The sequence below is a fragment of the Lithobates pipiens genome, unplaced genomic scaffold, assembly GCF_037356315.1.
Source record: "Lithobates pipiens isolate NorthernLeopardFrog02 unplaced genomic scaffold, aLitPip1_a1.2 Scaffold_16, whole genome shotgun sequence".
NCBI lineage: Eukaryota > Metazoa > Chordata > Amphibia > Anura > Ranidae > Lithobates > Lithobates pipiens.
In genome coordinates this window covers 350,247,954-350,263,571 of record NW_027507748.1, presented here as the reverse complement: position 1 = coordinate 350,263,571, position 15,618 = coordinate 350,247,954, and the positions used below count along the sequence as shown (strand labels likewise).

The 15,618-nt window shown below is 44.1% G+C and overlaps 1 protein-coding gene across 1 annotated transcript in view; it reads right to left on the bottom strand.

Moving 5' to 3' along the window:
- The window catches only part of MACO1 (macoilin 1), a 112,226-nt gene that overhangs the window by 61,597 nt on the left and 35,011 nt on the right, over positions 1 to 15,618 (bottom strand). Inside the window, exon 2 of the mRNA XM_077481891.1 lies at positions 3,262 to 3,403. Coding sequence (XP_077338017.1) covers positions 3,262 to 3,403 — 142 coding nt within the window. The remainder of the gene's footprint in view (positions 1 to 3,261; positions 3,404 to 15,618) is intronic.

Below are 15,618 nucleotides of genomic sequence, written 5' to 3'. Positions count from 1 at the left end.
TCTTAACTACCCATCAACTTTTTTGAGGCCCTAGAGCACCAGGACAGGGTCTCATGCATTTCTAAAAGTGGTGAAATTCATAAACCTGTCTAGAACCCTTACTTGAATTTGGCCCACGCTGTGCCACTTTTAGAAGGCATGCGAGACACTTTTGCAAAATATGGGACAGTTTCACTGTACGCCAAAATAGTTGGTCTGAATTGGCGCCACTTTTATATTAGGCCCATTAAAAGTAACGGTGTGAATGTAAAAGTGGCACATTTTTAGAACCACCCAAACTTGGTGCATGAGTCGCTGCTAGAACCACAAGTATCAAAAATGCTTCATGAATTTGACGTAATACATTAACAAGAGGGATTAAACACTAGAAAGGAGGTACAGCAGCTGTACTGAATTCCTCCCATAGAATACTAGCATAATGCAGAAGCATGAGGTCAGAGTCATGGTGTAGTCATTTAAAGGGGTTGTAAACTCTCAAACAAAAAAAAAGACACACACAAACATGTGACTTACCTCCACTGTGCAGTTTGTTTTGCACAGAGTGGACCCGGTCCTCCAATTCTAGGGTCCCTCCTCGCATCGAGTGTCCACGTTGGAGAAGTGCTTTCCTTGGTGGAGACCCGTGCGGGTGTGCTCCCGAGTCACACATCTGTGTCCATTCACACAGAACTCAGGACTCGGCCCTGCCCCAAGGTGCAAAGTCATTGGATTTGATATTTGATTGACAGCAGAGGAAGCCAGTGGCTGCTCTGTTAATCTAATCAGGACACAAGACACCAGGTAGAGCTGGTGTGCTCGTTTCCAGCCCAAAAAAGCTTGGGGTCAGGTAAGTAAAACCAGCACCACAGAAGGTTTTTCACCTTAATGCATAGACTACATTAAGGTGAAAAACCATGAGGGTTTACAACCCCTTTTAGAAAACCACCACAATAAGCAATGCCTATGCCATCAAATTTGCATAATCACAAGACCTAGGTATAACCTGCCGTCTGGCTACCAATACATTATACATCTATCCAGTGAAGATACTGAGGGAGTTCCAGGTGATAAAAATCTAAGGTTACGCACACTAGCTGGTGTGTATAGTAGACACTTAAAACCTATCATAGGTACGGCTTCCACCCCTAGACCTGAACATAGCCAAATGTTTAGATGGAATGGAAGTATGAGCCACCTTAATAACTACATTTTGCACAGACACTACTACCCTCAATATTTAGCAATATAGTTCTAATGAAAAAAATGATTTTCATCCTATTCGTCCAACAGATAATACACTGGATTAAGCCAGAGTACCTTTATATAGTTCCCTCAGGTGAGAAAGCCAAATGCTATGCATGTTGGAAATTCAAAAAGATACAGCGCACCCAGGTTTCCCTGATCTTCGAGATTGAAAAATACATTTGTGGCTCTTTTTGCGTGGCTCGCCCGTGGATCAGACGTGTATCACCTTTGGAACAGGACTGGAGCCTTAACACCATATTGGAAGCCATGTATTAGGGTGCAGTCATCTCATGCATTGCAACTTCAGGTCAGAAAACCAGAGTTTGCTGGGATTTACACTAAATGCACAAAAAGAAATATTGAGGACTAGGAGTATGTTGCCCTTTTGTAAAAATGTTGGATGATGCGTTTTCTGTATGTAGGTGGGAGAAGCCTCTAAATGCAGTCATGGAAAATTGAGAAATTCAGATATCTTGCTAGGAACACTTCTTTTATAAGGACATTAGACAAAGTAACAAAACTGAGGATTGCGAGAAAGAGATTTAGACCCCTTTACCGCTGTTATAGTGGCAATATTTAGCCACTAGCAGGGTGCTTTTAACGCCAGAGGATGAAGAAAGGGTTATTAGCATGCCCGTGTTGCTTCAGCAGCGCTGCCCATTCAATATATATTATATAGATACACACTGCTCCAGAGCTGCCTCAAAGATGCTGCATGTAGGAATTTTTTTCCTGTCCTGCAAGCACACTGCCCCAGTGTGAAAGCACTCAGGCTTTCACACTGGGGTGGCTTGAGAGGTGTTTTTCAAGCGCTATTTTTAGTGCCAACACCTGAAAAGCACCCCCGTGTGAAAGGGGTCTAAGGGCCTGTTCACACTAGATACAATGTGCATCCACTGCAAGACCTCAAAATCGCAAACTGTTCACGTGAACTGATTGCGGAGGGAACATTAACGACACCCCACAATCAGTTTGCAAAACGCAGCACGATTTGCAGAATCGAATCCCATGGGTTTTAACACCCAATGCGATCAGATTCAGACAAAACAAGTTTGGTCTGAATGCAATGCAAATTCAGGCAGTTTACACCTAAATTTGCATAGTGCAGACATGGCATGCGATCTGCACAGCAATGCAGTGCGAATCACAGTCGATATCTGGCATCGCATTAGTGTGACCCGGCCCTAAGCTAGTGACTTTTCTACTACAGGTTATCATTTTCATTGTTAAAGTGTAAGCAGATAAGAAAAACCTTTCCAGTAATGTAATTTATCCAAAAAGTTTATTAAAAAAGCCTAATTTAATGAAAAAACAGCATACAGGCTAGGAGGAAGAGATGGCAAATATAACAAATGGAGTTTGCAGACTGGAGCAGACAGCAAAGAGAAGACCATATCTGAGTTGTACTTTTACTATCTAAACCTATCCCCGACCAAGTTGCAAAAAAAGAGAAAACAAAATAGTCAGGATTTTGACCAGTATCTGGCAGGGGTACGTGGATTATAAAACATCTGAGCAGAAAAGGTAATATGTACCGTATTTATCGGCGTATAACATGCACCCCAAGTTTAGGAGGGACTTAAAAAAAAAAACACTTTTAGGAGGGAAGTTTAAGGAAAAAAAAAAAACTTACAATTAAATACCCATCAATGCAGCCTTGCCAGTGTCCTTGCCATTTTAAAAATGGCGCCACCGAGATACAGAGCGGATGTCCTGTGTACTTGGCTATTTTCAGCCGTACTCGGCGGCTTGCGGCTTTCCAAAAGCCGCCAAGAACGGCCGAGTGTGGCTGAAAATTGCCAAATGTGGTCGAATTTCCCCTGATTTTAAAGGGAAAAGGGTGCGTGTTATAAGTCGATAAATACGGTATTTTAACTACATGTTTAGCTATTTGTCAACACCCACACTTTAAATCATTAGCTAGAAAACACTGCTGGCCATCAGGAACAGCAGTGTTTTTTATATTAAACACATTGCATGAATTAAGGAAAATGGCATCAAGCAACAGCAGCAACTGTAGGCCTAAAATATACATACCAAGCCTTGGTATCTGAATGAATCGTATACACTTCTGATGAACAGCCAAAATGGCCACAGGTACTCGAATCTGAACTCTAGCACAAAGTCTGCTAGTAATACCAGAGCCCAGACGACCAAGAACTTCAGATACAGGAAGGTGCTGCAAAGAAAAAAAAAAAAAAAAAAAACATTTTTATATACATATATAGGATTATAGACTAGAGCACTTAAAGCATGGACAAACTCATTACATATACAAAAAGACTTAATACCATCACAAGTTTAGGAGCCTTTCAGGACAACCTTTGAGAGAGCACAGCTCCGCCCATTTTCAGGAAGCACGGGCAGCCTTTAAATCCCTCCTCTTCCACCATGGCTTCAGTTATTGTGTGGTCTCCTACATACTGGAAAACAAAGCACAGAAAACCACCATGAAAGACACTCAAAACCACTTCTAAGGTAGCGGTTGCCCTGAAAGGCTCTTAGAAATACTGTCACCAGTTAAGTCTAACCAAGTCTTTCTCAAATCACCTTTCAGGACAACCTTGGAGAGGATAACCCGGAAACTTACCCTAGGTGGGACTACTGACTGCAGTAACTTCCTGGCGAAGGCTTGATCTGCAGCGGACAGCAACACGACCTATAATGTTGGAAAAATATTGAGTAGTTGGACCAAGTGGCAGCCTTGTAAATTTGTTCAGGCAACTGCCATTGATCTTGTAGAATGAGCAGCAATATCTGAGGGGGGTATTTCTCCCTTGGTCTTGTAGGCCTCCATAATTGCCAATCTAAGCCATGTGCCCAGTGTGCTTATGGATGCTTCCTATTCCCTTTACGTGTGCTTGAAAATATCAGAGCATTTGACCTTCTGAATTCTTTAATGACTGTTAGAAAGAATAACAAACATCACCTCTTGTCCAGTGTGTGAAAACCTTCTGCTGGATTGGCAGGAGGTGAAGAGAAAGTGGGAAGGACCATTTCCTGTGAGCAGTGAAAGGTTGAAGCCTTGGGTAGGAACACTGGATCTGTTTGAAGGATCACTGTCTGAAAGACCTTCAGAAAAAAAGGTCCTGTGACTGCCAGGGCCTGAAGCACGCCGACTCTTCTTGCCAATGTGATGGCTACCAGAAAAATTTTAAGAAGTTCTGCAAGGATGCTTCCTGTAAAGGTTCAAACAGAGCTCCCGCGAGACCCTGCAAAACAGACAAATCCCAACTGGGAAAAACTGAGGACTACTGGCCTATTTCGTGCAAGTGCCCAAAAAAAAAAAAAAAAAAAAAAAAAAAAAAAAAAATGTATACAAGTAGGGTCTTCACGAATTTACTAGACAGTACCTTGGCTTTCAGGAGGTCTCTCAGAAACCAAGCAGTTTGATTTAATTGGTCTGCTTCCGGATGGTTCACTGACCCCTGCGTAGGCAGGACCTTTTTGGGGCGGCAGCTTCCATGGGAGGTTTAATGGCCAGGTTTAATAGTCTTGCGAACCAGGGCCTTTTTGGCCAGAAGGTACTGACCAGGATCAGATTGGTATTTGCCTCCCTGAATTTCCTTAGGACCAGTGGAAACCGGGGAAACAAGGGAAAGGCGTAACATAGCTGGTAATGCCACAGATTGGGGAGAGCATCTATGCCTACTGCCTGGTCTCGGTTGAGAGAGAAGAACTTCTGTACTTTCAAGTTCTGTTGGCTAGCGAACAGATCTATTTGACGGTTGCCCCCCAAGTTTGCTTTCATCAAGAAAACCTCTTGGTTCAGACTCCATTTTGCTTCCACCAGTCTCCTAGGTATGCTAGCAGATTCTGGGATCCCTTCAGATGGACTGCTGACAATAAGGCCCCATTCTGTTATGCCCAGGCAAGTAGCTGACTGGCCAGCTCTAGGAGCCCTCTGCCTCTGGTTCCTCCTTGTTTCAACACAAGCTAATGCAGTTTTATTGTCTGAGAGAACCTGAACGTGTTGTCCTCTTACCACTTGTTGAAAAGCTAGGAGACCGAGAAAGATCGCCTTCAGTTCACGCCAATTTGAGGACATTCAGGCTACCGCTTTGGACCAGGTCCCGTTTGACTATCCAGGTGGACTCCCCAGCCAATATCTCACGTCTGTTAGACCTTTGTCTAGGGGAAAGACACAGGAAAGACCTTTTGCCGGGTTGGTCGAATTCCTCCACCAGAACGCACACTTTGCATTTGAGGCAAGTTTGATTTCTTTTTCTAGCGGCTCCTGGCATGACCATCTTTGTAAGATATTCATCTGGAGGGGTCTGGAATTTAATCTGGTCCACTGAATAGCTGGAATGCCAAGGCTGATCGGACTGACACAGAAGTTGGTCTGAACATGTCTCACAGCAGATTACATCGGTTTTTCTCTCCTCCTGTGGCAGAAAAACTTTTTGAAGGACCAAGTTTATGGTATAGCCCAGAACTTCATGTCCTGCATGGGTTCTAGATTTGATTTTTCTAGAAACAAGAGCCACCCTAAGTCCTTGAGGTGACCCTGAGACACCTGGAGATTTGTCAAGATGTGTTCTTTGGAGTCTGCAAAAAAAAAAAAAAAAAAAAAAAAAAAAAACAGGTCGCCCAGATCTGGGATGACTGAAATCCCTCTGAGCTTCAGAGGTTTCAGAGCTTCTGCCATTATCTTTGTAGAGATTCTGGGGGAGTCCGAAAGGCAGAACTCTGAATTGGAGAGGCCAGACTGAGGTCCCCAAGTTAAAGGCCAGACGTAGAAAGCATTGAGAAGCCTGAGTTATCGGGACATGTTAATAGGCTCCCCTTAGATCTAGGGATGCCATGAAACAGTCTGGAGTCAGTAATCTAGTGATTGAATAGATCGTGTCCATCCTGAAAGTTTTTTAGCAGATCGATCTGTTCAGGATCTTTAAGTTCAGAATCTGATACTTCCCTGAAGGCTTCTTCACAAGGAAGATATGGGAATAGAAGCCTTGGCCTTCTTGACTTTTTGGGACCTGGATAATCATTTCTTGTTGAATCAGATCCTGCAGCAGGCTCATCTTTGCAGAAGCTTTTTCCTGATCCCTTGGCAGGGACATAGAATCTGCTTTTGTTCCACTGTAGGTGAAAGGCAGACAATCTTCCCCCTACTGGGGTAAGACTAATTTGTTTTAGGGGGCTGGTCTGGGGGAGATCTGAAGAGAACTCCTCCTCTTCCCTTACCATTTTGGGAGACCCAGCGGCTCTTGTGGTCTTGAGCCCTATTTTTGTGGGGCTGTTGAACAGCATGGAAATTTTTTTGGATCGGTTGTTTCTTCTTGTTGGCTGTCCTGTCCAAGACTGTTTCAAGATCCAGACTAAAAAGAAGATCACCCGAGAAAGGTAAGCCGCACAGCTTAATCTTGAAAGCTGTGTCACCAGACCAAGTTTTTAGCCAGATAGCAAGTCTGGCTGAATTCACCAGTGCTGATGACCTTGCTAACATCTTAACTGATTCAGCAGATGCACCAGCCATGTACTTTACTGCCTTCAGTATCAATTGAAAGGATTTCAAAAGATCTTTCCGTGATGGGCCTGCCTCTATGTGGCTTTTCTGCTTCTCTACCCAGCATTCAAGGTTCCTTGCAACAACCGTGGAAGCCATAGCAGGTTTAAGGCTGGCTTATGTGGAATCCCATGCTTTTTTCAGGAGGGAGTCCGCTCTTTTGTCCATTGCATCCTTCAGCACCCCCATGTCCTCGAATGCTAGGTCTGTGCATTGGGAAACCTGCGAGAATGCAGCATCTACCTGTGGTTACTTATTCCATACCCCTGACTCCTTATCTGTGAAGGGAAACCTAAGGGTCTTGGAAAAGGGGTCTCTCTCATGGTCCTTCCATTCCTTCTTTGCGAGGATTCTTTGGACTGGGAATACTCCGTTTGGTGTCAACCAGTCCCTGGCACATGTCGTGAACCGACAGTTGCACTGTCTCCTCCTGGATTTCAAGGGTAGTGTAGATCGCTCTCAAAAGGTCATCCACTTCCTTCAAAGATAGCTTGTACCTAGAGGCTCGGCTATCATCCTCCTCGTCGTCTAAAACCCTGGAGGGACGAATACTTGCCCCCTCATCACCTGAGTCCACAACCTCCACTGCTCTGGAGGATGCCCTCGGGCTGGATGGTGGATGCTGGGGCTCAACCTGGACTGCCGGGCTCTGTATCAGCATGGACTGGACTAAACTCGTTGAGCCTGTAAGATCCTGCACTGAAGAGAATAAGTCCTTGTATTGCTGGGACGTTTCCTCTTCAACAAAGTCCTTAATATAGGACCTGCACATTTCCTTCTGCCGTGAGTCTAAGGGGGTTCTTGTAGGAGGGACATTTCCTCTGACTTGATGGATTTGAATGCTTGGACTTCCAACGCTTTTTCCTGCAATGAGAAAAAAAAATTAAACTCCCCTAGGGCCCCAACGCAATTCAACGACCCCTAGTGCACAGCTAGACCGCCAGACAAGGAAACAGTGCCCCAAGCAGTGCAATCCCAACAGCAACCACCCAGTCCACACTGCAGGGTCCAAGTGAAGTAACCTCTGATCATGCAGCCACAGGCTCCCTGCAAGGAGGATCCAACAAAAGCAGCAAAACATAAGCCCATAGGGATCAGAACAAAGGCACCACTGTAACCCTCTTAGCTGGGCCTGACCGGCGATTGGGGCGCCTGCTTCCACCATGGCTGTCGTGTCTCCATCTTTGGCACAGATTGCATAGGGGTACTGAGAAACCATCTGGTTTTTGAATTCTCCTGGTCCCAACATCGAGGGCCAGAATCGGATTTGACGGGCCCGTTCCCCTGGTCTCTGCGTTCCAGGCGCTTGGAACCACTAGCGATGCACCCCCGCAGGAAGCCGCATCACCAGATATAAGGTCACCTGCCGGGGGCCCAGAACACTGCGATAACCAGCAGGAGCACCCGCCAGAGCCATGCCAGCAGACTCCGGGCACACAGATGCCGTGCCTCCTGCGGGCCCTTGCATCCCCCGAGTTGGAGGGACCGGGGACTCCGGAACACCCCTTTGCCCGTACTGGGAGGGATGATGGGATGGTCACTGCAAAAGAGAAGACACAGAGGTAAGCCTACACCCTCTACGTTGGAGAGAGTGCAGCTCCTTGGTTCCAGTATGAGCAACCACCACGGCGAAGGAAACAGAAGCCATGGTGAAGAGGAGGGATTTAAAGACTGCATATGTGTTTCCTGGAAAATGGGGGGAGCTGCGCTCTCCAAGGTTGTCCTGAAAGGCAATTCAAGAAAAATTTTCAAGGCTTACATGCAGAAAATAAAGTATACCCAGAGTGGCTAGCAATTTATAGCAGAGTTCCACCCAAAAGTGGAACAGCCGCTTATTAGTCTCCCCCCCCCCCCCCTTGGTGCCACATTTGGCAGCTTTCCCCATTGTGCTTCATGCGTGAGCAGTAGGAAATTGTCTGAAGCTGAAAGGCTTCACTGCTGGGTTCCCCTACCAGGAATGGCAGTGGCTGCACCTGACCCAAAGATCAGTTGGGGTGCCAACATCACAGACTCCCTGGACATCTCACCTTCCTGCGCCATCCAACAAGTTGCTGCTACAGCTATTTGATTATAAACCTTGCTGTACATCTGCATTTCCCAATTATGTAGCTTGACAGTATGTTTTCGCCCCATTTTAAAGACCTAGGGATACACATTCTCCAAGCCAGATATTGAATACTAGCCATTTCAACCATTGCCATTTATCTGGATACGTCACCAGGCTTAGCATTAATGGATGTGGCCCTAACTGCTAAATTAGTTTGTTCATTTTTTTTTTTTAAATCACTTACCTGCAATGCTACATCTGGACCCCATAGTCTCTAAGGGTAAGAACTGAGCGATCACCGCTGATCGCTCAGTTCTCCCAGCCGTTCTGGACAGACAGCTGTGATTCTCAGTCATCACTAGAACGCTAGGCTTTGGTGATAGCGGGAGGGGCTGGCTCAGGCTCTCAGCAGCAAGCCGAGAGACTGAGCCAGGTGCCGGTCCAGTCTCCTGGGTGGATACTGACCTTATGATTGAGATCTTTCCCCAGCCCGGTGACGTCAGCGGGCTTCAGCAAATCGAACTGTACTATTGGTAGTACATTCAAACCAGCTTTAGCTGTACTACTTTAACTCTGCCAAATTATATATACAAGCATTCAGATAGAAAACCTAACGCCAAGCCTAAATCTGGTTCATTAATTTTAAATCTGCAGCTTTTATGAAAACAGCACTTCATCTTTGTGATGACTAATGTCTCCCAGACGCACTCCTGCACTGGGACTCTGGAAACCACAGGCAGCTGTGCAAACACACATTGCAGAGGCATGGTCACTATCAGGAAGCCAGGCTAGAGTACACAAACTGGGATGACATTGAGGAGGTCACTCGTAAACTATTAGACTAGAAATAAAGCACCGCCCCATTTTGAACAGAGTAGGGAAAAGTTACAACCCATGTTCCATTGGAGAAAATTTCCCTTCACTTTTTGTTCTAAATTTATGTCATAGGCAGCCCTCTATCATAACTAGGCATAACACACAGGGTAAATGTTTAAATTAAACAATTAAAATGAAAACAAAGCTTCTAAATACCTTATTACAGCTATCTTCAGCCGAGTGACATGACTCCCGGCCAGTCTTACTCCAATCAAGGGCTACTGCAGGAGGGGCAGAGATCTCCCTCTGACATCAGCTGGGGAGGTCACATGGATGCTCAGCCACTCCTGCAGTAGCCTAGGAGACTGGCTAGGAGTCATGTGACCGGCCTTAGGATAGCGACGGTATCCTAGTTAGAATGGATATGATAATCTAGTTATGATATAGGGGCTGTCAGTAAATTTCTAATCTTTTAGGCTTCATGTACATGGGACATTTTTACAACCTCTCCTGAATAACTTGACAGATAGTTGTTACCCATGTTTAAAAACGTCCATATTGCCGCCTTTAGAAGAGTTGTAAAAAAAAAAAAAAAAAATTAATATATATATATATATATATATATATATATATATATATATATATATATATATATATATATATATATATATATATATATATATATATATATATATATATATATATATATATATATATATATATATATACACACACAAAGATAGAGATAGATCTATCTCCTGCATTGTGGTGGCTGCGCATCACACACTGCAGGCACATTCTGTCACGAACATATGGACAAGGCGAATAGGAACTGTCCATCCAGCCCTGTTATAAGACTTGAGAATCTTTACCTAGCAAGTTGATAAGAGAAAAAAAAAAAAAATCTAAATCCTGTTCATTTCATTTGCACATGACTGGGTATTTAGAATAAAACACAGACCCAGTTTGTTTGAACATTCTCAACTTCTTTAACCACAGGGATGCAAAGCACTAAAAAGGCAGAGCATTTTAAAATATATGACAGCAACTGCAGCCAACATATTTCTCCATGACAGGTTCCTTTTAAAGGAAAAGTTAAACTACCTGTATCAAGGACCACACATTTCCTGTATGTAGGGTGGCAGGGGGTACTGGAAACTGAATGCAGAGTGTCCAGAACCTGGCAAAGAACTTTAGCAGGCACTGACAGATGGAATAATTTCCTGTCCGACAGTGTCAACCATGATGTCGTCCTGCCTGCAAAAGCGAGGCGTTGGACAGAGCATACACAAAAGGGAAAATTTCAATAAACAGCAAAACTAGGGGGTGAGTGGATTGGCAGTTTTCCGAATATCACTTACCTCAATGATAGGGCACCATTTTCTTCCCACTGACCAATACTGGGACAGTTTTTACTGACCACTGAAGCAGAGGCTTTTTTTCTCCACTCCACTGACCATGGGCTTTGTGGCTTTTTGCACTTCCATGCTCTCACTGGCTTCCTGCACCACGGTTGCAGTGCAGTGTAACTGCTCATTTCTATTGCATCAAGCGCTGTTGGTGCGTTTTCTGAAAGTGCACCAAAAGTTCTGCTCCAAAATCTTCAGATTTATGGCACAGGTAATCCACACAAAGCTTGCAGGTACACTTATGCCGCGTACACATGATCAGACTATCTGGCGGACTTGGTCCAGACAATCCGCCCATGTGTGGGCTCCGGCAGACTTTTTCCCCAAAAGTCCGGCGGACTTAGAAAGTAGTTTTGACTCAAAAATTGTCCGGTGGACAATCCGGCCATCTGAGTGCTAGTCTGCCGGGCTTTTGAAATGAACGGACTTTCCTGCACCGTTCTGTGCCAGGAGAAGACAGATCTTGTGTTTCTGCTAAGCAGAAACATGGATCTCTATCTTTACAGTTAAAGCACATCCCCCAGAGTTAGAAAGCACCCCCTGAGGACACATTTAACCCTTTTACTGCCCCTGTTAACCCCATCCCCTTACAGTGCATATTTTTTTTAGCACTGATCACTATTAGGGTCACTAGTCAAAAAAAAAAAAAAAGTCAGATTCGGCCGCCGAAATGTCACAGTGCCGCTATAAATTGCTGATCGCCGTCATTAATAGTATATAAAAGAAAAAAAAAATCAAACTTCAATAAAAATATGCCATAGTTTGTAGACTAACTTTTGCGCATACCAATCAATATACGGTTATTGGGATTTTTTTTTTAACCAAAAATTTGCAGAATATATTTTTGGCCTAAATTGAAGAAATTCAATTTTTTTGGGGTATGTTAGCAGAATGTAAAAAATATTTAAGATTGGCTGTTTATAGCGCAAAAAATAAAAACCACAGGAGTGATCAAATATCACCAAAAGAAAGCTCTATTTGTGGGGAGAAAAAAAAAAACACACACACATTTTGTTTGACAATTGCTCTGTCAAGCAACACTGTACCCAAACTAATGCAAGGGTTGTATCACAAAACATGGAATGGTCGTGAAGGGGGTAAAACCTTCCGTGGCTGAAGTGGTTAAAAACTACCTAGAGCTTCTGAAAGGAAACAGTTTCCCATCACAACCAACCAATCATTTTATCACAGCTGGTGAGAAAAGTGGAATTTAAAACTAGAACCAATCCTTCTATTCTTTACATCCAAGGAAGTCGCCAACTTACCTGATCTGTAGTTGCCATGGTGCTGTAAATGTGATCAGTTTTGACACCAGCTATTCGATGGCTTGACTGTTTGGTTAAGAGCACAAACTAAGAGCCCTTTGATACCGAGGGCATTTTGCAGGCGCTATAGTGTTAGAAATAGCGCCTGCAATCCCTCAAACTGCTGCACCATTGTCGGTGCGCTGGCAGGACGTCAGGAAAAATCCTGCCAGCAGCTTCCTTGGAGAGATCAAGGAGCGGTATTTTTACTGCTCCTCCAGCACTGCTCCCTATTGAAATCAATGGGGCAGCAGCTATTGCGGCCTATTGAAGGCGGTTTTAACCCTTTCTCGGCTGCTAGCGGGGGGGTAAAAGCGCCCCGCTAGCGCCCGAAATGCACTGCACATCCGACGGTAAGACGCTGTTATTTTTAGCTATGGCCGCGGCAATGTGAAAAAGGGGTCTTAAATTTAAGGCACGCTGTGATTGAGTAGTGCAAGAACAAATAAATCCATCAATTTAAGTTTCAAAAACAGTTATATTTCGGACATGTGCAGGGAATGTAACTGTCACATTGGTTGTGCTCTCAACCCAACTGTCAAACCATCAAATGACCGATGTCATAACTTACATAGGCTAGGATGGTAGCTTCCTTGGCTGAAAATAGGATTTCGTTTCACTTTAATTTCAAGCTGTTTCCAACCAGCCCTGGCCTCACAGAAGCAACAAGGCATCAATGCCCATGCCTGAGCATACCCAGCTGCAGGTTCTAGGGTCTTAAAATGTCTTCTTTGGCACAACATGCAAACAATGTAGAGAAAGGCAAGCAACACCCCAAGATAAAAGCAGATTAAAAAATGTCTGGTATAACTGGCAAAATCACCTGAGCTCCACCATCTAACACATTTTACTCAGAAATGAGTCTGAACATGGTAATTTTTAGGTCTAGCCCCTTTACATGTGAGAATTTGTTTATCCCCTCTGATATATGTACACCATCACAGAGATCATGCTGCCAAGGACTCTGATCAGAAGAACATCCTATGACATAAGCAGCTACCAACAATTGAGACCCAGATAAGCCATATAAGGAACCAAGCCTCATCCTCCAGCCTAGAGGTTGACTGATATATCGGCCGATATTTGGCCTGTTAGAAAATCGGCAGCGACAGATTATCTCCCTTACCCACACACCACTGACAGTTTCACACATCGAGGGGCTATGTGCTCAGTGTGTGAAACCGATTTGATACTGAACGCAGAGAGAGGAGCTGTCAGAATTCAGTGTGATGTTGGGGGGTGGGCGGGAGGGACCCAGATATCAAACACCAGCCAATGGGAGGGGATGTGGGTGGGCTGCTATGTGTATCTGGCCCTGCACACTTTCTTAAGCAGCCCAACCATTGGCTTGTGTTTGATAGCTGCAGGGCCCCGGTCACCCCCAACATCACACTGAATTCTGACCGCTTGTCTCTGCATTCAGCTACATATAGTGTAACTGAAAAGGACAAAATCGGTTCAGTGTGAAACCTGTGTCTCCCCCAGAAGACAGTCGTTAGCCACAAAGTGTGGCGATCTATGCCCAGAAGTAGGAGCAGATACCTGGATTTGAGAGGTATCTGCTCTCCACTCCCCCCTGAAAGGTTCCAGATATGGCATCATTTGGGGGGGGGTCATTTCAGCAGAAATGTCATTTCTGGGTGGAAGTCCGCTTTAAGTGCACGTCAAACTCAACAAGCTTTAACACTATAAGTGCATTACAAGTGTTGAGGATCAGTATTTTCATCAAGTGTGAACAAGGCCTTATGCAGAGCACAAAACTTATTGAGAACCTAACTGATAAAATGATTTGTCATCCTCCATCCCCAATACAAAAGCATAAAAAAAAAAAAAAAAATGCAAGTGCAGAAAAACTATGGGGAGATTTAATTGACAGCGATGGCAGAGGAAACTTGCTGACAGCATGTGGTATGTGAAACACTTCAACATCCCTGTGCCCAGGTCATATCTCTTCTTGCCAAATAGAAACTGCTAGAGGTGAAGCGACTGCCAAGAACCATCTACACAGGGGTCAGAAGAATGGCTTTAGAACACAGCTTGAGGTCCAGATGCAATGATGGTTACATACTGTGGCTCAGCTAATCTCCTAGAACACATGGCAGAGTATAGAATCTATAAAAGAACCACACATCTTTCTTTTACTGTCTTTTTGTGTTTCTCAATCATTTTTCTGCTGTGTTGGTACACCTGCTCATATACTGCTGGCAAAACAAAATTCAGCAAAGGGTTTCAGGGACATCATTCCTAAACCAATCAAAGATTTAGCAATGAAAAAAAAAAAGAAAAAAACCAATTGCAATTTTAGCCAAAAATCTATTTTGGATAGGGTGGGGGAAGGATAAAACCTGTCTGGTTTTAAATGCTATCCAGGGCTAGGTTTCCCCTCACTGTCTGAGTGATAATGAAGACCAAGAGAAAAATCCAAGTCTGATGGGATCTAGCTTTCCCAATGACTACAAAAATAACAAAAATTGTCTGTGTTGCTATTGTAGAGTTTCCCTGATTGTCTGGTAAAAAAACATGAACAGGACAGAGTGGGGGAAAATACTTCTAATGGTGCATTGGATAGCAGTAAAAGTTTAACAGGGGTTCCAATTCTTCCTCATTTCCAATAAAAATAAAAGATTTTGGCTGGACATGCACTACATAGGTTACACAGGTGTACCCATAACATGGAGAAAAGGGAGATGCCATTTACCTTCAGACACTCTACATCCAAGGCCTCGTTCACATCTGAGCGCAGTGGGAACTTTTGGAGTGTTAATTTGATTGAATGGGCTGCCCTAGAAAAGTGTCAAAACTCTTGTGGAGTGGAGTGTGGCGCAGTTTATCACCATGCATTTTTTGTGTTTTTGCCAAGTGGCAAAACGCACGTTTGCTGCCAGCATTTGGGTTGCCATTAATGGCACAAACGTGACGTGCCTTTGCAGAGTGTTTCTGCAAAATGCGCCTTCCGTGGCTTTGTTGCATGTTCCAGAAGGCCAAGGTGTGAATACAGACTAATTTATTTAGGAATGTTGCGCCTGTAAATCTGAACTATTGAGCTCTTAATATGATTTCTCAGACCAGAGAAGAACGGACATGAAAATATGTCAAAAGGAGCCTTGAGCTCCACTTTCTGGCTGCAAAAGCAAATACAATATACACAAGGCTTGATATTTATTTGACCTAAAGGAGTGCTTTTAGTGAAGAAAAAAACAAAACAAAACACACACAGTAAGTGCCCATTCACACAGGGGCGACGCGACTTGCAGCGCGACTCACAGACGCGACCTGCACACGACTTCAGCGGCGACTTGCAAAATG